This window comes from Larimichthys crocea, chromosome XXIV, assembly GCF_000972845.2.
Source record: "Larimichthys crocea isolate SSNF chromosome XXIV, L_crocea_2.0, whole genome shotgun sequence".
Classification (NCBI taxonomy): domain Eukaryota; kingdom Metazoa; phylum Chordata; class Actinopteri; family Sciaenidae; genus Larimichthys; species Larimichthys crocea.
Genome location: NC_040034.1, coordinates 1698301 through 1720821, shown reverse-complemented (window position 1 = coordinate 1720821; position 22521 = coordinate 1698301). Strand labels below are relative to the sequence as shown.

Below are 22521 nucleotides of genomic sequence, written 5' to 3'. Positions count from 1 at the left end.
CCTCTTGGTAAACAATGGAGTCCTAAATGAGCTCACAATGAACATGAATGAAGAAACATTCCAATGAAAATTGGATATTTGTCGGGTTCATTTCAGTCAGTTAAATCTGATCAAAGCACGCAGTCCTAATGAGTTTAATTCAAACACTAATTTCGATTGTAGCACATTTAATAATGAATATTTGATGGTACACAGAAACGCTTTGAGATCTGAAACCACGTTTCAGAAAATGTGGGTTGATTTACTTGAATTAAGACAGTAAGTTTCCTGAAATTTCATGTTTTTAATATGCATTCTCTCATTTAAAAGGTATGACATACACGCTTCCAGAATAGTAAACTAAATATTGGTTGAAGCCAGGTTCTTTTGGGCAAAGTTGCAGATTTAAAAGTTACAAAATAAAACGCCTAAATGTATATTTTCTACTAGTCTGATAAAAGACACGTTATGGAGACAATAAGTCCAAAATCTCAAAGACTAACTAGTGCATGAAAACTTTGTTTTTCCCCATGTAGCGTCTCGCCTTCTAAAAAAAAAAAAAAAAGGACAGGAGGTGGCAGATTTCTGCACAAAAACAATACATTTATTCAAGTGTTCTCCAGCACAAGTACATACGGAGCCATTATCTTCTCTCTGGACACTAAACATAAGTATGGGAGGAGGAGGAGGAGGAGGAGGAGGAAGAGGAGTGGGGGGTGGGGAGGAGGTGGGATTCAAAGTGGAGAATGACTGCTACATTTGCTGTACGAACTGGTCTTGAGGAAAAAAGCGTATAGGCCATAAACAGTTATGACAGAAAGAAAGTCACACAGAGTGTCAACAGTATCACCGAATATAGAATTATTGACCTGCCTTGAACAGTAAAAAAAAATGAAATGTTGTTTCTGATAAAAAAACAAAAACAAAAACAAAACAAACAACTCAAAACAACATTCTGGAAACAGACATGGAGAATAGTACGGCATGGAATGTAGGATTAAGAAGCAAATGCGTATTAAGCATACATTATGCTACAGTAAAACTTATTACCGTTGTTTTTTTTTTCTCACAAGATTTTCCCACAGATAAGCACCAACTACAGCAATCTCTAGTCTAAAACAATATAGGAAACCTTTCATTATTTGTTATCCTTATTTTTTCAAGTACAAAGTTAAAATGCCTTTGTTAATATATTTATATGAGTGAAATAATAGTTCTTTTTTTTCCCGTTACTACAAGGAACTTAAAAACAGTCATTGTCAAGACATGTTTATTTCTCTTTTCCAATCAAATATATTTTTCTTGATTAGATAAAATGTTTAGCACCATCGGAAACACCTACAATCCCTCTTTTTTTTTTTTAAAGTCTTACAAAAGGAAACAGAAGCCAAAAAAAACAAAAACAAAACCAAACAAACACCACCGTGTAGGGCTGTGCAGTGAAGTTGAGACCGTTCATCTTAAAGCTGTCCATAGGCCACTATTAAGATCACATGACATTAAAATCTGGATTCACTTGACACAAACAAATCAGTACGATAAAAAGTCGACTTGGAGTCTTTCCCTACAAGCTAATGCTCAAAGCAAGTTTTGAATCAAATTTGTCACTTGATTTTTTTTTTTATTAACCTAAACATTTGTCCTAATTTGATGATATATATTAGCAAAGAATTATATTTGTACATCTCATACGTAAAAAAAAAAAAAGATAAAAACAAAAATGGAAAAACAGCAACCGGAAAAAACTCTATGTACAAAATGTACAAACATGAGGGGATGTTAAGCGTCGTAAGAGGAGGAGAGGGGGGAATAACATCTGGTTAAAATATCACAAAGCACAAGAACAGAGTTCATATTGAGCCCGGTGTGTGCATGGATTAAAAATGATGGCAATAAGGTCACTTAAGAAATTAATTACATTAAGAAATTAAATTTCAAATTTTGAATCTTAAATATGATATAGATAAGCGAAAGCATCTGTCTTTATTACCCTCTTTTACTCTTTGAGTGCCGACGTCTCTGCCGAGCACTGTGTCAGTTTTTCGTTTTGACAAACTGCAGCCTAAATCCTCCGTATTTAGCTTAAGAGGTTACAATCAGGAGAATTTAGTTTTCGTGAACGCGATCCAAATTTTGGATCGGCACTTTAAAAATTTGTCAACATGACGACTACAATTTATCAGGGCCGACTGTCCTTCACAAGGGACAAAATATTATACAAAGCGCATGACAGAGTTCTTTAACTCTGTCTTACATTTTACAATCTTGATAGAAATAGACATTCTTTGAATCTGGGGAGTAACATACTGTATCGCTGCTTTCAGACAGAGAACAATATGGATGATGGAGGGAAAGGGGAAAGGGGGAATGGGTGTGGGGTTACAAATGTCAATCCATCTACTGTACAATGAGTCAAATAACATGGGATTCACATATCAAAATCCATTCTTTCACTTCTATTGGCACAGCCCTACTGTATACAAAAAGTATTACACGCGGGTAGATCAATTCACATCATAAAACGAAAACAAAAAACAAAAAAAACAATTCACAAGAACCAATATCATCTTTTTTTTTTAAAATATCAAGAAAAAAAAGAAAGTATACATATAAAAGTGCTTTATAATGTTGATAAAACAGCACAAAATTGCTATAAAAAGGTAGAAGAACTTTGTGAAGCCGCACCATATTGTTGAGGATTTGCACCTTTTCTTTTTTTTTTTTCAGTTTTTTTCAGTTTACAGAGGTGGAAGTTGAGGAGCAGAGTTACCCGGCCTTGGTCAAACCTCCCTCCCTTTTACAGCGACCACACTTGCTAACAGTTGTACAGTAATGTCATTGGTCAGGATGAAACTCGAAGAAAAAAAAAAAAAATAGTTTCACAGACGTTGATCTTATGTTTTTTTTTTTTTTTCTTCTTTGAATGACAGAAAACATCATTTCCCATGTGGCTAAGCTTCACTTTCTGTTTTGTGCAGATCCAGGTAGTGGAGCCTGAGCGTGGCAAGGCTGAGAGATTAAATGAGCACCAAGTACAAACTGTATATAAAAGCTGTAAAATGCAGAAAAGAGGAGACGCTCTCTCTCTCTCTCTTTGCAGTCTACTGTCTGTCACTCCAGCGCTTCCTTTGAGGTGAACAAAAACGGCACAGAACAGAACTGTTTTTTTTTTTTTCCATTGTAAGTGTAAAAACATCAAACACATCAGCTGAAAGAGCTCCATATTGTCTGAAGTTGTCAGTGCCACATGGGCTATGATGTTTCCTATCATCTTAGAGCACCATGGTATTGTAACCATATTACAGTAGTACCTTTATTACCTTCAGTTGTGTATAGAAACTGTAAACAAAGAGGTATATGTGATCTGGTGTTTTGGATTCTTAGAGACGCAGCTTTCCTGACACTGAAGAAAAAAAAAAATCGCCTTTTTTTTTGTCTTCACATCTCTGTGAGGCTCAGTAGCTGGAAGCATGGCTGCACCGCGGGTGGGAATCTCGCAGCCCCCGACGTACAGTACGCTCACACAGCAGAAACATTTCACATATCTCAAAGACTGTTTCCTATCTTTCGGGGTCTTTCCCATCGTGTTACCGTCTCCCTTAAAATACATGTTTAGCTTTTTTTTTTTTTCCCGTCTCAGTGTCTTGAGAAGAAAGCATAGTCTCAAGTATAGCTTGCACAAACAAATCAACAATACTTGATAACACTGCTAAAAGGTAAAATGACATATCAAAATTAAATAGAATAAGAATTACAATTCAAATACAAGAAATAATGTGAAATCTACGTCAATGTTTCGCTTGCAAATTATACGAGAGTATAATCTGAGGATCAAGGCTCTTATTTCTAGTCACAACGTACAAGTTGCAGTTCCTAAATGGTTCCGAGTGAGTTTTTCCCCGCCGCTCAAACACAGGCAAAGTAATCTTTGAGTGGTGCAAACAGGTGGCGGATAACCGGGACGCTCCATGATCTGCCCAGGAGCCTCTGCCTCGCCAGTCGGCTCATGTTGGACACGTCCGTATAGTGGACTGGGAAGCCAAAGACCCTGACAGGGAAACCAACCAGACACAGGACGGACGGACAGACAGACAGAGAGGGAGCAGGATAGAGGAAGACACAGGAAGATCATTTTGAGATTTGGATCGCTGAAAGAGTTGTGAAAGGTAGTTTTGACGGACGACACGTTTACGTACCTCTCCATCTCAGTGCACCAGAGGATGTCTTCCTTCTCGTTCATGTAGACAGGGAAGTGCTGGTCCTTGCCCTGCTTGATGGAATTAGACCTGGTGGTGATGGTCCTCACCTTTCCAAACTGATGGAGGCAAAAAAAAGGGATAAAGACAAATATTAGAGCATGAGATTTACAGATCATTTGATAAACATGAGGAATCTATGTGTAGTTCATTTTTTCAATAGTGACTGATGGACTACAACTGTTGCCTCTTGTTGCCACTGGGAGGCGCCCGTGTGCAAAGTCCTGCTTGGAGCAATCAAATTAAATGTGTGTTTTCTTGAAAATATAATTCATCTGACTGGAATCAGATTTTTTAATGCACTTATAGGAATGTAAAGATGTCAGACTGAAACATCCGACATGTTGACATTTTGCCAGGCGATGTCATAGATTTGTTTTGTACCTTAGCCGTCCTGCCATGCTCTAAACAGTCCTGAAGGTCCAGCCTGTCATTGCACATAGCACTCAAAGGCCTGAAAATGAGAAAAACAAAACAAATCTTAGAGTGAGACTTTTATATCAGTCCAGCGTGTTTCTACAGCAGCCCAGAACAGACAAACTAAACTCTGATCCTACATGCTCAGGGGTGAAGGTAAGGCGGCAGGATTGCAATCAGATAGCTGTAAACGCTTGCTGATTGGTTTTTAAACTACGTAAAGTAGTCATCATAGTCACTGTTCCACAGGCCGCTGCTTCCCTCACCATTCACACACCAACCTGTTCATGCCAGGAAGGTTACCCCAGAAGTAGCGGGCGCGGTGGGCAGCGGACACTTCCTTGGCATCGATCATCACTGGGTTGCACTGAAATCCAAAAGTAACACAGAGAGAAGGGAGAAGACAGCGGTCAGAGATGAACCGAGGTGAGATGCACAGTGTTACTGGCATATGTCAGCATCAGTGTATTTCTCAAATATGATCTAATGATCTGTGTCTTAAGATAATGAATTAGTGCCACAAGGGGACAATAATAATAGTAATAATCCATCAATCATTATGTCACTGTGCCATCATGTCTACACTACAGTCAGACTAGTTGGTAAAACGTATGCCAAGTTATGACCTGCAGGATTAGATAAACTAGTTATTTAGCAACAAGTTCAGCAGACAGACAGACAGACAGACAGACAGACAGACAGACAGACAGACAGACGAAGGCTGACCTCTAAAAAGCGAGATATGTCCCTCTTATCGCTGACGCCCATGGCGACCACGTTTTCAAAGAGCCAGAAGAAAGGCCGGTCCTCTCCCTCTTTTGGCCGAGCCTCGTGGAGCAGCCTGTAAAACTCAAAGAACAGGCGCCCGGTGCCCTCTGCGGGGACAGACAGAGCCGTTAAACAGTGTCGAAGGGCTTTAGTATCGCAAAGGAAGTGATAACAGCAAAACAGTAAACCTACCATAAAGACCTTTCCTAGCGGGATTCACTATAGAGAGGTCATTGCATGGACTTCCACCAATAACTAGGTCGAAAGGACCCCACTCGTGTATCTGTATGCAGATAAGAGGCAGAAACAACAGAAGAGATAAAGACATAATGATATGTTGTCAGATAGAGTGATCCAGTATTACACTCCTGGAACTTTCAGGTATATTGTGCAACAAATACTTTTTGTAGAGTCTGGTGGATGCTTTAAAAACGTCTTTATTGTGTTCTAGTCTCCAGTTTCGACCTTTAATGAGTTCACGACCTTTTTGTTGTCTCCCTGCCATGTTAACTTTGATAGTGAGACATACAGACTGCGGGTTTTATGTCTGAGTTATTGTGCAGCTCTGATTCACTACGGTTAGTCACGGCTGATTAGGAGACATCGGGTCTCGCGCTAGAACTCTTATCTTCTCTTCATTTTTTCTGTTTACAAGTCAGACCAGCGACCTCTCTTAAAGGCAGAAAACTCGTCGTAAATCGCTGGTTTCAGCCTGACTGAACCACCTGTTCACGAGGAGAAAGCACGTTTTTTTTGGTGACATCTGCCAAGTTTCATTCACAAAAATGTTGCATGTAAATAGTAAGAAGAAGAAGAACTTCAACACCTCAGAGTTTTAAGTCCTGCTGTCAAGAAAGACAAACAAATTCAGCAGCGTCAAACAATGAACCCCAAAACATTAACAGTACAAGCTGTCATCGGACAGGAGGGAATCGTTTCATATGATTTTAGATCACGTCTTTCTAAAGCAGAGCGGACAATAAGCAGGGTGTTTTTTTATATTCAACTCATCCCTGATAATTCAACCGGTCTTAGAGATGCACATAAGGACCGCTGAGTTAATTATAAATGTGATTTGTGGCGTCACGACTGATTGGATCAAGCTAGACTGAGTCAGTTCCAGTCTGGGCCCGTTGTAAAGTGATTCAGCTCTTTTTAGTTTACAGTCCACGTTGCCTTCCTCATTTCTCCAACCTGTCCATCTCGTCTCATCCGAATATGGCTTTTTTCATCTGTGTCTTTGTCCTTTTCTGCTCAGGTCGCAGCGTTATTAGCAGCGCAAACGTCTTTTTGATGCGTGTGTGTTTCTGTTTCGGTCGAGGAACATGAGAGATTTCACGCTCTTGCAGGATTTCCTGTGGTTTCCTAGCAACACGTCTGTAATTGGAGCACCCATTACGTCATGCCCTCCAACACAACCACCCTTAGCAAAAAATCAAATAAACTCACATGTTTGCGCGTGACGTTCCTCACATCGCCAACGTACATGATGCGACCCTGATGCCGGACGATACCCACAGTGATGGAGTCTTCGCACACTTCAGAAGCTACGTAGCGATCCACTTCGATGCCGAGTTCTTTCAGCACCAGCAGCCCTGCACAGGCACGGGTCAAAGGTCAGACACAACTGAGGACTGTAACACTGAGTAGAACTGAAAACGACCACTCAAATCTTCTGTTTAATACTCATATCTGAAACATATTGGCCTGAATCACTCTCCCCTCGTCAATATAACGCTCTGATGGCTGTCACAGACTGACTGATCCACTCTTACAATGACTATCATGGTGTTTTTAGATGATTTCTAGGGTGTGAACAGCTACTACGAGTAACAAACTGTAAAAAGCACAAAATTTTAATGATTTTTTTAGGTTTATAGTCCAATAAAAGTTTATATCATGACATAAAAGGATGAAAATGTTGCATTTAGCACCAAAAATGGGACATTCGGTGTAAATTGATACAAACAGGGCATCTCACGCAAGCCTTTGATCAAATTCTTGCCTAACCTGTTGCTATGCCGTCAAATAGCGACAGGACACGAATGGGCTTCCTCTTCTCCACCATGACTGGGGGGTAATGCTTTGGTGTGTCCTGAAACACAACACCGAGAGGGAAAGAGAGAGGGAAGAAAATGAGACACGTACGAAAAAAAGACTCCCTCGGGCAGACTATTAGTGGGATTTACAGCTTAAAAAAAAAAAGGTGCATTACTCACAAAATCTTGGTCGTGATTATTTGCAAAGAAGTTCTGGAGACGGCAGGGCCAGTCGGTGCGACGCCCCAGTAGACCAGACGCATTCTTCGGATTACACATGTAGCAGTTCCACGGATCCTCTTTGATGGCTGCATGTGCCGCCCCTTGACCAACGAGGAGGTCGACACACTCCACGCAGAAACACCTGAACACGGCCCGAGGAGGTTAATTAGTACATGTAATAAAACATCTGCAGAGCATCTAGTAGAACAAATTTTCACTGAAGCACATGTCTGTGCAGGAACAGTAGTTTTCTCTGCACGCTGTGCCTTGTTTTAATTTGTTTGCGACATGCTGCTAAACAAATATCTGGTGATGATTTCCTTTGTGTTAATCGATCCCATTAAAAGACCAAAAACAGAATTAAGTATTTGTGTAGCTAAAGCCTATTATATATCTTTGTGCCATAGACCTCCTGTGTTGTGCAAAAATAATTAAAAACACATTAATGAGCCACACCGTTGTACCAAAATTAATCTGTAGCTCAGAATAAATCCACTATTTACACAAACATACATCCAGCTCTTTTAGGAAATGATTAAGCCTTTCAAAAAATATGAACTATATATTTGTGATTATTATTATTTAAGATCAGTAGGGCCACAGATAAAGAAGTGAAGTCAAAAATCACTGACTAATCTCCTGACAAACTCTCACGGTTCCCTGTCTACCTACCACCCAAAAAACAACGACATGATCAGTCTGTGTTACACTCCTTCAAAGACTAGTTTTCAATAGTTCTGAATTAGATTTAGGGAGTTTTGAGAGGCACCGAGTCATCATCAAAATGTCATCCAAGTGTCATCATCTAAAACACACAGAAAACCATTGTTTACTGTTTGGGCTCCGACATGTGACTGACAAGGCTCGATCTGTTTGCGATGGTATTTTTCTAGACTCGAATGTGTCTGTGTGAGGATACTTTATCAGACTTTATGTCTTCATAAGTTAACAGTGGTCTATTCAACTGACATACAACCACACTTTATATAATATTTGTGATCGGTCGCCCTCGCCACTGACATCACTGCTATGAGATTTGTGACGCCACTAACAAAGCCTCTATTATGTGTTCAATATGTGCAGGGACGGCACAATCCTGCTGTCTGTGCTGGAAAAACAACTGTACATGTACAAATGAGTGATTTGTATGAAGAAGCGTATTTTTATCCTATGGACATTTATTTGAACAATTTGTCTCAGGGGGTCCAGAACTTCTGGAAATATTTTGCGGTCACATTTTTAGAATTGAAACAAATATCTGATAATTATAACTTGAACTCTGAGCATTGAAAACCGTGGCAGAATGTGGTAAATATGTAAAGGAAACGAAATATTATATACATGGATATTATCGGACTCTGCAGAAAGGTGCAGAATGAAACTTTTCTCTCTTACATATGGAGATGTTTATTAGTCGGGAGGACGTTGTGGCTCAAAAGTCTCAAAGGGTGGACGGCTCGCTTCACTAACTAGTAATTTGTGTTGTGTATTCAGGGATCTCGAGTACACAACATGCCATATAAAAACGTGCCTTTTTCGGTTATTATGGTGGATGTTTACAGCCTCCAGAAATAAGTTCCAGTTTGACAGATTGGGTAAAGACCGAGCTCAGCAGATTAAAAAGTAATTTGGAAAATTCCACGTCTCTCAAGCACGGCTAAGAACCTACTGTGTCAGGTTATTTCATGTTTCACGTCTCTCACTTCTACGTCTGTGACTTATTTTGATTTATTTAACACATGCCATGCCTTATAACAGTAAAGATCTACTTGCTGCTACGCACCGTCCGTTTGACTGCCTCTCTTTTAATTACATCATCTTGTTGCACCCTCAGTATTAATGGCATACGACTGAATAATTACTGCCACCGACAATTTATCTCGATGCATTCAGCTCCTTATATTTGCATAACAGTGGTGGATGGAAACGCGCATTCATCTGCATTTTATTTAGCCAATTTGCTGGAAACATGCTTGAAGTTTGCACCACGTTTGGACGGAAACCTGACAGTTGTGCGCTTAGTTTAGATAAAAGACATAATTCACATGTACAGTATGCTGCCTGCTTGTACCCTGACCCTGTACGATTTGACTTTTGCACTGTTGATAGGAACATTGTGGTTATTGTGGTTACAGTAGAAGCCAATAGAAACCTCACCGACAACAGTTGTTGTTTCCGCACATGAGCACCTCTCGTCCTCCGCAGCAGATAGTGCAGTATGACTGGTAACCATCGTCGTCATATTGATATGCACATTCGAGGAAGCAGTTCTGTCGAAAGGAGGCGAAATAAACCGGTGAGAAGGTTGACATGTTTTTACGAGGTCACATCAGGAGCTGCTGGAAATATGTTCAGTGTATTATTAGATTTGAAAGGAGCTGTGATTTTTTTTTTTTTAACGACACCTCAGACTTTTAATGACCTCTATCACAGCTTACCTTACAGCTCTGGCACATTCCTCCAGCAAACAGTGGGTGCTCAAGACTGACATTCAGACTTCCACAGGAGATACAGATGTCTGCAGACAGAAGTGCAGTATGTCAGTATTTAACAGGCGGAGGTCAGAGAGGCGTGAACACGCTGCTGCTGCTGCAACCAACTTCAATGAAATTATCTGAACAGCTGTGACGGAGAGGTGGAGATAGAATGATCGTAGCTGGTATGGTTTATAGAGAACTCACAAGGGAGCCGGTAAAGCAGCATAAAATCCTCTTCATTACTCGTTTATTGTTTAATCAACACAGGCGCATACGTTTCTGCTTGTCAACAACAAGAGCAAAGCGTAAGGCGTCTAGGTGTTGGTCCCCTGAGAGGCCCCGCGGTGCTGCTACAAGCTAGAGCACACAGAGGACGCATCACTTACCCTCTATGCTGCGGCACTTTTGTCTCACTTCATGAATGAGCCTCTCTGAAAATACACCACAAGACACAAACTGATGAGAAATGTAGGTTAACAGAATCCACACTCCAAATTTGTCCCCTTTAAAATCAAATTTTAGTTCAGCTCAAAAGATAATAAAACATGACGACAATCGTCTGTGTAAATCCAAAACTAGACTCTTATAAATGGTCTGATAAAACTGGAAAGAACTGTGACCTGAATTCCAGATTACAGGTACCTCTGCGAGACATTTAAAATTAGACATTTATGTTCTTGAGATCGCTTTTGGTAGCTGTAAAAGATACTAAGATGTGTTGAACTGCTAAAAACAGCCAGCAGAATCTACTTAATATTTATTTTTTTAATGTTAAAACTGCACATTTGCACTGTAAAATCATGAGAATGTCAGCGCTCTCTACGCAAATTAAAATAAAAGAAATCTGTATGATAAATCTGACTTTTTTGCAACAACCTGAGGTTTCTGGTGTTTCCATGAGAATGAAATATACTAATATCATCAGCAAATCAAATATTAGATGATAATTTCCAAACATTAGGCAGATCATTTATTGAAATTAGGAATGAGAAAGGTCCCAACATTGACCCCTGTGGTACACCTAATTCTAGTAGGAGCTATAAAAAGAGAAAATGTTTGGCATTAAATCCATGAAGCTTTTTATGTCAGAAAGATAGAACATTATCACCTCTTAACAGCACAACTAAAAGATGCATTAAATTCTTCCGGAGTAGATTTACAGCTTTTGCTTGCCTCATTAAATCATCTAGTCCAGGGTCAACGTTAGATAAATAATCAGATGCTAATGGATCTGACTCCAAGAGTCTGGGCAGGAGTAGATAATTGGTTGATATATGAGAGCTGATGTTCATATTATTATCCAACAATAAATTATAGAGAGAGCTCCAAGGCGTTGCGCTTTGATATATTCATTTGAGATTTTCTAAAGTCAGTAAATACGCAAACTTATCTATGGCATAAAAAATGCTTAACGTGTGCAGTTTTAAACAACAGATTTTAGTTTATAGCTTTCTTAACATCGGGCTAAATCAATACTGCTGCGTTACAGAATCCTACGGTACTATCAATAAAGCATGTTTGGTAATAAACTCTAACATCTATTCATTGTCTTTGGAGCAGCCCAGACCTTTTTGCCTTGTCACATCACTCACTTTCATCTTAAACCTGCCACTCTAATGGACCTCTTGTCCACACACTACTTCTCTGACCACTTGGTACAACTCTGCTTCCTCCCCAAGGGAAGGAATACAGAGTTCATGACTCCTGTTTCACATAATAAATGAGGCACCTTACCTCGTGTCCTCTCATCAATTATGTCCTTGACCTTGGGTTTCTCTGCTGTGCTTTTGCGAGGCTTTTTGGCAGGAGGAGGTGTATAGGCTGCTGCTTCGGGCTCCACCCACATCTCAGGGTACACCTCTTTGTATGGGTTACGCTCCTCTGGGGGTGCACAGCATATAAGATAATTAATATCACAGGCAACATTATGAATTACCATGCACTTAATTAAAAAAGATATGTCGTCAAAGCAGTCCATTAGGAACAGATGAGTTGATAAACACGGGAAAAGTCAAAACTTTAAAACTTTTTTTTTGTCTTACCTTCTGGTGGCTCTAAGCCCTTGGGTCCAGTGGGCTGAAATCCTGTCATAGCCCATTCAATCATCTGCTTGTTCAGCATTTCCACTGATTTGGAGGTTTCTGTCTCATCACTGTCGGGGCAGGCCATGAAGGCTTTGCCTGCCCGGCTGCTAGCCACCTACACGCACATAAAAAAAATCATCATCCACTGATTTCTGTGTGGCCTACTCTCCCAAAAAGGGAACATAATCTCTTTATTCCTCATTGATGCAGTTATTTTTATCTCAGTTAGAATTACACTGAATTTTTATACCATTTTCATGATTTAAGGGAGTAGTTTGCAAAAAAAAAACCCGATATGGTGTATTTTCCAATATATCAGAAGATTAAATGAGAAGAAATAGTTCCAGTACCTACGTCCCTCTTCTGTTTGAGTATGGATTAAACATACAGGACGCAGCATGCTGATTTGTGAGCTTTAGGAGGTCCTGCTAGGTGTATTTTTGAACTTTCTGCAGAGCTAGGTTTGCTGTTTCCAGTCTTTATGCTACACTAACACACTTGGCTTTCAGTCAGTCAGTCTTCCCATTTAACGCTCTCTCAAAAAGTCTAAGTATTCCTATAAAGAAGTAGAAGTACACACAGCGCACAGTGCTTTTCTCTAAGTTTACTATGCTTGCATCTGTAACTCCGCACTCGTGTCATACTTACCTGGAGCACTTCATAAATGGCTTTCTTGTACATGGGCTGCTTGTTGTACGTCGGTTGGTGAAAGGCAATATTGAAGGAGCTTAAAGGCAAAAGTTTCTCTACACAAACCTGCGAAAGACACAGAAAAACTACAGCTTACTTCACATGTTATGACACACTGTGTTGTTGAGGCAAGTGCGGAAGTGGTGTCTGGAGATTAACGAGTATGTTTATACTGGAAAATAAATTAGTTGAGCAAATAAAATAAATAAAAACATTATACAGTGTCTGGATGTCACTATAAATGGTGAATCACCTGACAGCAATATTAATGTTGGCCCACAGCACTCACCACTGAGAATTTTCCGTCTCCAAACCACATGACCCATCTGGTTCCCTCAGCAGCTCTGCTCCGTCCCGTCATCCACCAGGATACGATGCGGCCTGGCCACCACGAGAACCCTCGCAGCTTCCCCCAAACCAGCTCGCCGATGCCATAATGACGACCATCCTGCAGTTTCGACATATAAGACAAATCATCCCTCTCTGCGTTAACGTCTGGGCCTGATTGTAAAACAGTCTGTTTCTGTTCGGTAAAGTCAAGTTAAATTTATCTTTATAGCCTAATATCACAAATCACAAATCTGCCTATGAAGGGGCTTTACAGTCTGCACAGCGTACGATATGTTCCACCCTGAGACCCTTGATTTGGGTCGGAAAAAACTGTTAATGTGGAAAAATAATGCAAGAAACCTAAGAAAGAGCAACAGAGGAGGGATCGCTCCCCGAGGACGGACAGACAAGTCAGATCTATAGAAGAAATAGTAACAGTATGGACAACTGGATGACAAAAATTATAAATAGATTGTAAACTAATATGAAGAATATGGAACAGGGAGGACTGCAAGCAACTTCCTGGTGCTGTCAAACAGATAAAGACTAACCCACACGACCTCTCGCTCATTCAGCTCTGTCACTTCAGACAAAGGAAAACAACACTTCCTCAAATCTGAGGAGCTGGAAGTAAAACCTGGCATTCCAGAAATGTTTGTTCGATTTATGGTTAATGATTCATTTCTTTAAAAAACTCTTCATCCGGCCGCCCCTTGCCCCCCTCTCTCTCTCTCTTCAATGGCAAGTTCATAGATTTTACACATCAAAGTCTGTTTTGCTAGTCTGAGGCAGCAGCACTTCAAACTATGAAAATAGTTTAAAGACTCGAACTGACATCACTCTTCACTGTTACTGTATAACGACTGTTTTTGGTTTATGCTCAAAGCTACAGTTCATATTGCTTACAGTGAGTGAAATATACAAAATTACCCTGTGGTATATGGACAATATTCTATACTGAGGTGACGTTGTAACACAGATACTCAGTGGTAGTGTCAATAACTAGAAATTAAATGTCAATTTTCTGTAGTTTTTACTTGTTCTTAAAGTGAACTGAAGAAGCGGTTAACGTTTGAGTCCAAAAATGTTATGAATGCAGTTGCAAGAACGATATTTTCCACTCATATCTTTAGATGTTTTATCTTAAAGAGAACTTCTTCTAGTAATATATTAACTCCCCCTGCTCCTCCGCTCGTTTCTATCTATCTCTTTGAGGCCCGACATCTCCCAAAACTCAAGTGGCTAATTTACTCGACACCCCGGATTAACCCCGGCCTTAAACTAAGTCATTTTTCTAATGGAGATCCTTGCTGTAAGTCCACGGGTTAATGACCTCACCTCATACTCAGGCTCAGTGTCTGCAGACTTGGGGGATGTCTTGTCTCCACCTTCGATGGCGACGGGCTCAGGGGTTGTGGCCACAGTGGGGGAAGCGGGGTCAGTAGGCTGCTGCTGCTGCTGCTGCTGCTGCTGCTGCTGCTGCTGAGGTGGCGGCTGGTGCTGCTGTTGCTGTGGCAGCGACGGCTGTGATTGCTGTTGATACTGAGGATGTGACTGAGTGTGCAGCTGAGGCTGCTGCTGCTGCAGCTGAGGCTGCTGCTGCTGCAGCTTTGAAGGCGACGGGTGTTTGATTATTGAGACTTCTTCTCTCTGGGTCTCTCTGTCATTCTCCTCGTGATCCTTCATCGCGTTCATCGCTGACATCAGTTTGGCCTTTTTCTCTGCCTGCAACACAGTGTCGTGTTTTAAACACAGAAATACTTTTGCAATTGAACAAGAAAGTGAACTGCACAGTCGGATTTTAAAACGTTTAACGTCTGCTTACACATCTATGAGTACAGCGAAACTCTCTAACCACTAATTAGATTAAAAGACCCGTGAAACTGATGAAACTTGACAGTAAATTATTCTTAAAAAGGAAATCAAAGAATACGGTCGTAATAAAAGGCAGATTGAAACCTCGGACAAAACCTTTCATGTCGGCAACAATGCCCGGCTGACCTTTGCTCCCTGGCTAATGCTGAACTTTGCAAAGAAGAAGAGAAGGATGAAATGGAAGCAGACGCACGGAAATAAATCAACAAATAAGTCAAAAGGAGAGAGAAACAAACAGATCTGATAGATCCATTTTTACACTCCGAGGTGCTGAGGTTTGTGGCGCAAAGCATTTATTGGTCGAGACGGCTTCAGTACGAGACAAACAGATCAAAAGTGATTCCGGCGTCTCATCTTATTGCATTTTTTGGCCACTTGGAGGCGCCAGAATAAGCCGTGAACACAGCACTGACATATTATCACGTTCTCTTTAACCCTCTAGGAGACACAGAGCAACATCAGCATTCATTAGAAGTCCAGGTTGACTTGTAGCACTATGTTGGGTTTATCTGGGTTTATTTTTTTGCTGAAAGCAGCTGTGAGAGCGATGAGAGTGAACCGAAACGTGCTATAATGCAGCGTAGAGCTGAGAGGAACTGTAGCAATGGGCGATAATTCTCTGCGAGTTTGTCACCTTTCACATTACACCCATATCTCACCCATTCATTCAAAGATATTTATTAATCCATCACTCCAGTGACTGGAGTTCAATCATATATTCAGTCTGAATCCTGGCTAATGCAGCACTCTCAATAAATCATACAGTATAAATATAAGGCTGACAAGTTGTGCACATTGTCTCTGCTTTGTATGTGCAGAAATTTCGATCGCGGGAGCCCGACAGCCTTTGTAAACATGGCTTTATCTCCGACTGTAAGGCCCATTCATCAACAGCAACGGTATACAGTAACTCTCTAGTGTCCAGAGCTGCAGCGGAAAAGTTCACTGGGTTTGTGGTACCTGACACTGAACCGCTAGGTCGATCAGAGAGGACGAGACGGAGCCGGGACTTAAGCCTCTCACAGTAAATCCCCAACAGCTGCACTCATTCTGATGTCTTTCTCTCAAACACACACACACACACACACACACACGGTAAGACTCTGCATGCACGCACATGTTAACTTTCTTCTCCCCTCACTCTTTTTCTTCAAAAACACACACACACACACTTACAGAATATATATATCTGCAGTCCCATATGTAAACACGTGTTAGTCATACTATAGGCTCCACGTGAGAGCGGAGCCGAGCTGCACAGCTGTGCTTACTTTCCTCAAGTCTTTCTCAAGTTCTCAGATCTCACACTCACACTGTAAATGTCCAGAGGTGGACTGTGGTGTGTGGGAAGAGGAGGAGGAGGAGGAGGGAGGACAAGAAGGAGTGAGACCGAGAGAGAGAGTGTAGCACAATCCTCCGTCCTCTCTCTCTCTCCCAGTGTGACTCGTAAACAATAGCGCCTTTAAGGGGAGGTGGTGCCTAGACAGCATGGGGAGGGCTTTCGGCGCAGAAGAGTAGAAACATGTGCTCTTCAATCAAGAGGCTCTGCTGTGGTTTATAAATATCTGTACTGTAGCGCTGGATGGATGGTTCAAAGCCCTTGGCCATATGTGTTAGGCCTCTTGGCTCCAGCACAGGCACATTGGAGTTAGTGTTCGACAGCCTGCTTTGGATGTGTGGTTCCAGATGGTAAACTGCAAAAAATAACAAATGTCAATTAAACTGCTAAATGCGCTATGCGCACGGGGAGGAACAATCTGTAATCATATGTGGGGAGAGAGCGAGGAGTCGCCCAGTGTGGACAAGAAGAAATGAGCCGACTTGAGAATAACTGCAATTCTGTGTTTCGTCACCGGTGACCAGTAATCACAGGTATGCCGGGAGTAAAATATAAATGGCAATAAAAGCGCCAGAGCTACTGTTACTGTGCTCATTTTGGTGTGTTTAGGGGTCAGACCGTCTCCAGGGTTCCTTCTCCTCCGAGCCAATGAGAAAGTGATGCTGAAAATGCCAGTGGGGGAGGAGAGAAAGTACAGTGGCTATAAGAACCAGATATTTGTCTCTGGACTTCTTCCCAGTTGTAAATGCCCCCCTTTTGGGGGCCTCACAGTGTGTGTGCAGCTCCACCAGCAAAGACAGGCCCTCCGAGTCTAAAAGGGGAAAATAGAAAAGGAGGTAGTAGAGACACAATGCGGTCTTTATCATTTACGCACGCCTGCCCGTCACTGACAGCTCAAAAAATACCACCACTTATATCCGCTGTCACGCCGCGCTGAAGACAAATACCAAAAATGACAGCGGACATACTGTAGATGTATAAACAAAGCAGAGAAAATGTGTTTGAACAACCACACAGTGAAAGCGTCTACACTTTTTTTCCTGCATGGAAAAACGCACGTTGCACACGAATACAGTGGAAACCTGCGTTACCGTACAGTAACTGTGGACTCTGTTATAGACGGAGTGAAAACAGAAGCTCTACAGGCCTCTGGCAGAGTGTAGAAACATGTTGGGTGCACAATAAGGGATAATCTGACTTAGAGCTGTGCAGCATGATACCCTGAGGGCTCAAGGGGTGACAGAGTGCACAGCGAGGCAGGCAGGGAAAAAAAGAGAAGAGATATTGGTCTCTAGGGTGTGCAGATGATACTTTAGTGTCTAATCTGGGCTGTACGTGTTAACAAAAAGGTTATGTTTATTGCGTAATGTCAGCTATTTATAAGAAGACAACTGCCTATTATGAAGGCTGTTAACTTTACGAGGGAAAAAACGCTTCTCAGAGAGTCAAAAGTGCAGTTGTTGAGATGAAACTCTAGAAAAATTAAATAAAATCAAATGTTAGAGAAGGAAAAGCTGTTAAAGTGGCGGTTCGGGTAACAGACGAGCATCCTGCAAACTCTGACTGAAGTTAAAAGTTAAGATGAAATAAACCGTCACTGAGCATTACTTCCTCGCACGACGTGACAGCGAGCCTTTGAAGCGACACAAAAGAGTTTGACCTTTGAATGCAGTAGTCTCTCATGCGCAACAGGCAGGAGAGACGCAGCGGGGACTGTTTTGTGTAATTGTTTGATGGATAACAGTGAGATATGTCTTTCAGTGCAAAGACCTGAGCCTCATAACTGGAGCAGGGGGCTGCTTCCAAATAATAAAAAAAAAAAAAAGTCACGACAGGTGTAGTTAACTACGACGTGCATCAGGCTGCAAAAGCAGATCTACAAAAAAGAAAAAGTGCATGAAACGCTGCCTGAAAGCTGCAGGTTGTGTTGTGCAGAAATGTGGCTACTGCATTCATTAAGCCTGATTTTTAGCACCGATCTCTACAAAGCCTGTGTATTTCATGAGTGGCCTTGGGGGGGGTGGCGGGGGTCACACCAAAATAGGCCATCTGGTTCTCATTGTATTGCGTCCTTTTAAGAGATAATTAGGAATATTACAGAGTCAGCCATGAATACATAAACAGAATTCCCCATGAATCCACAAGTGGAGTTAAAAAAAAAAAGCTCCCTGAGGAGGTTTGCTTGGCTTACTCCAAAGCCCTTTTAAAAAAAATCCATCAAAGTAATCAAATTACTTCTTCTGACTGTAAAATCTACAAGTGTGTCCAAAGAATCAAACTAGAACAAAGTGCACAGTGATAGGAAGCAGAATGGATTGGAGGCCTGTGTGCAACAACTTCACCTTTTTCCCACTTAAATGTTATGTAAGGTGAAAATCATGGTGGCTCTCAAAAACACAGCAACATTTTCAAAGTTAAATATATCTGACCTGAAACAAAGTTATGCCACTCATGACATTTCTAGGTGCTGCTATGAAACAGGAAATAGATTCAGCACATATTCACCCCGCGGGAAAAACTTTTTTCATGCAAGCAACTTTTTTTTTTTTCTTCTTCCCAAACACGACTAAAGCTCTGCTCACTCTCTCTTTTTAAAGAGACGGTTTCCCTTTAAGCCGTGCAGAGCAGATGGTTCACGACAACTCTCGTGGAAATACCTGAAGTCAGCATATTCCCCCCTCGCTGTAAGCAGCCTAATCAAACATGCACACTATCCTCCCTGTGTTATCAAACAAACAATGCAGTGCACATACCCATACACACCAGCGCGCAACCCTCATAATCCAGTGTGGGGCTTCAGTTTTTTTTCACCCCCACTCTCAGGGTAGAAGAGATCGCTTAAAAAAAGAAAGCATGAACATTTCTTTGTCTGGGAATTCAGGGTCAGGTGATTGCCGACAGGAATTCTGGTTGGCTAGAGAGGACTTGCAAAATGTTGGCAGCCAGCCAAGAGGCTGTCTTGCAAGCAGGGCTAGAAATTTGCTGCAAACCTCATCTTCACCCTCATATCCATAGCACAGAGTTCATTTCCATAGCTGGGGGAGGGGTCAGGAGAAGAATGGGGGAGGGAAACGGGAAAGGGAGAAAGAGAAGTCCACTGTAACACAAGGCACATGAAAAAGAGAGAGAGAGAGAGAGAGAGAGAGATCCTGGAGAAAGTGCAAGCCACCATGTCCTCCCGGCTGCAGAAACATGCAACAGCAAAAATGCACTGTGTGTCCAGAGCAGCAAAACCAAAACTGCAGCCCGTGCATTGGTGTTGCTCTTCAGGAAAAATGGCTTTGACGCCAAAACAAATCAGTCTTTGTGCAAATCAGATCAAAGCTCAAAGCAAAAAACACCAGATGAGAAAAAACAGGCACACTCAAAATTTGCATCTTGCAAATCCCCCTAAATCTGAACCCTGTGTAAGAAAATCCACCTCTGTTTGGGGGGAAAACGTGAACTGCCTACTTGCCTCGTATTTTACGACATTTCAGTTGTGGGACCACGGCATGTCCTGCTAATTTGGCAATATTTCCTCCCTGGAGACATTTTTATGGCTGCTCTCTGAGAGCAGAGAGAGGAGGGGGGCAGGGAGGCAGAAGAAATGGAAGACCCCATGTTGATACTACGGAGACTCCTCATTATGTAACAGATGAAGTTGCACTACATCACTTTACTACCAGGAGTCATATTTAACTATGACTAAGTAATGAGCAACGTGGGGAACTTCATATTTATACAATTCAACATCTGTATCATTAGAGGCTTTTTATTAATGGTCCAAAAGGAAATCGGAGCTCGGAGAAGTTACCACATTTGCTGAACAGGAGATCCGTGTGATCACTGTGAATGTAGTAAAAAAAAAAAGACCGGTTTGTTGACAAAGCAATCTACAAAGTCCATAATTTCGTCGTGGTTTTTGAAGCTTTCCATCGAACCACTTGATCTTCATGAGAAGTCTACCGTTGTCATGGAGTTTGTTCAAATTTCCATTTCTTTAAACACTTTAGGATGCTCTCATCCATGTTGGCGTTTATTCTCGACCTTGGAAACAGTAGCTGACGAAACCGAAAGGTCCATCTATCCGGTAGCTGTTCAGAAGCTTGAGAAGATCATGTGATGCAACTGAAAGCTCCAGAATAGCCACTGAATGAAACCAGTAGTGAGATTGCTTTGTCAACGACCATTTCCAAGATCGAGATGAACTATTATTATTACTCTCCAAGTTTGATTGTAACCATTTCCCATAAAAGAAATAGTCCCAGTAAACTCAACTCAAACTTTATTTATAAAGCACATTTAAAAACAACTGAGGTTGACCAAAGTGCTGTACAGGTTAATACATATAATACACATATAATGCCATAATTATATGTTTGACACCTAAGCCAGGGAGAAAACGTGAGTTTTTAGGGAGGATTTAAAAACCTCAAATGATCCGGCAGATCAGATGTGCCAGGGCAAGTTATTCCAGAGTCTCGAGGCCGCCGCCACAAAGGCTCGGTCACCTTTGGTTTTTAGTTTTATTTTAGGGGCGACCAGTAACAGCTGACTCGAGGATCTCAGTGTTCTGGCGGGGGTGTGGATATGAAGAAGCTCGGTCAAATACTGGGGGGCTAGGCCGTTACGAGCTTTGAAAACAAACAGTAAAATTTTGAAATCTATTCTAAAAGCAACCGGGAGCCAGTGTAGCGACGCCAGGACAGGGGATATGTGGTCACGCTTGGGTTTGCCGGTAAAGAGACGGGCCGCAGCGTTCTGTACCAGCTGCAGGTGGTGCAAGAGTGAGCGGTCCAGGCCAAAATAAAGTGAGTTGCGGTATCCTTTTACTTTCGATAAAATCCTCAAATGATAAAAGCTGTTTTTCACGACTGGCAATCAAATTTCAGCCCGTCATCAAATATTACTCATTACTTTTTTTGCAGAAGAACGAATGTTTGGAGTAAGGGGGCCAGCTGGACCACATCCAAACATTATGATTTCAGTCTTGTTTTCATTTAGATTCAAAAAGTTTAAGGGTCATCCAGGATTTAACATCGTTTGGACAATCAAGCAACGTCTGTACAGAATCATTCGATGTCAACAGGTCTGAACATCATCGGCGTAAAAATGAAAATCTGAATAAAAACCACTTTCTCTAAAATTTTGGCAGTTTCGAGATAGGCCTGAAGTTAGACAGCACAGAGGGATCCAGATTTTTTCTTTTTGATGAGAGGCTGCACAACAGCAGCTGGAACACATCCGGTGCTAGGACAGGAATTAATAAATAAAAGTATATCAGGGCCCACCGTCCTGAATACCTCTTTAAAAAGACGAGAGGGGATGCTGTCTGAAGAACAGTTTGTAGTGCGGGGAGGGATACAGGTTCAAACTGATAAAAAGCAGCATGTAAAGGAGGAACGGCGAGGTCAGAGCTAGGGCCTGCAGGAGAAAAGGCAGGTTACGTGAGAGCAGAGATTTCAGTAAAATAATTGAGGAAATTCGCACAAAGATTGAGCGAGGGTACAACTGGAGAGTTATCACAAGGGTTTACAAGGGAGTTCAAAATGTTAAAAAGAACTTGGGGCTTGTAACAAGAGACAAGGAAAATAATCCATTCTAGCAGCCTTAACAGCACTCTGGTAGACACACAGGGTTTCACGAAGATGGAGCTTATCATTTTTCCACTTTCTCTCAGCGCGCCGACATGAGCGCAAACATAACAGAGAAAGAGGAGCTCAAAAGTTTGCAGTTCAAAACTGGAGTAGGTAGCAGATGGAACGGGACGGCACTGAAAGCTGGATTTGAACACCGAGGACAGGCCGCCACTCATGCCGGTGCTCCGCGGGGAACTGAGGAACAAACAGCCGGGAGGAAGGAGTTCAGAAAACGGTGTGCACTCACCATCCCGGAGCCAAGTCTCTGTCAGGAGCATGAAGTCCAAATCCCGTGAAGTGAAGAAGTCATTCAATAAAAACGTTTTGTTAACTAGTGACCTGGTATTTAGTAAAGCCAAACTCCTCTGCGGCTCCGGAGCAGACAGCACCAGCGTGGAACCTGCACTGCCAGGGTTAGAGGGAG

The 22521-nt window shown here is 41.7% G+C and overlaps 1 protein-coding gene across 5 annotated transcripts in view; it reads right to left on the bottom strand.

Moving 5' to 3' along the window:
• Window positions 1-561: 561 nt before the first annotated feature.
• dnmt3ab (DNA (cytosine-5-)-methyltransferase 3 alpha b) overlaps window positions 562-22521 on the bottom strand; it is a 41799-nt gene continuing 19839 nt past the window's right edge. For 3 of the 5 annotated variants that reach the window (XM_027274983.1, XM_027274986.1, XM_027274984.1), the window contains 17 exons: window positions 14601-14987; window positions 13222-13380; window positions 12891-12998; window positions 12201-12357; window positions 11893-12039; window positions 10545-10589; window positions 10120-10199; window positions 9839-9951; window positions 7640-7823; window positions 7431-7515; window positions 6870-7015; window positions 5613-5703; window positions 5379-5527; window positions 4919-5019; window positions 4620-4689; window positions 4176-4294; window positions 562-4027 (listed from right to left, as the gene is read on the bottom strand). In XM_027274983.1, the coding sequence (XP_027130784.1) occupies window positions 3886-4027; window positions 4176-4294; window positions 4620-4689; window positions 4919-5019; window positions 5379-5527; window positions 5613-5703; window positions 6870-7015; window positions 7431-7515; window positions 7640-7823; window positions 9839-9951; window positions 10120-10199; window positions 10545-10589; window positions 11893-12039; window positions 12201-12357; window positions 12891-12998; window positions 13222-13380; window positions 14601-14987 (2283 nt within the window). In that variant the 3' untranslated portion in view covers window positions 562-3885. The remainder of the gene's footprint in view (window positions 4028-4175; window positions 4295-4619; window positions 4690-4918; window positions 5020-5378; window positions 5528-5612; window positions 5704-6869; window positions 7016-7430; window positions 7516-7639; window positions 7824-9838; window positions 9952-10119; window positions 10200-10544; window positions 10590-11892; window positions 12040-12200; window positions 12358-12890; window positions 12999-13221; window positions 13381-14600; window positions 14988-22521) is intronic. The other 2 variants (XM_019277879.2, XM_019277881.2) reach the window with 1 other exon arrangement.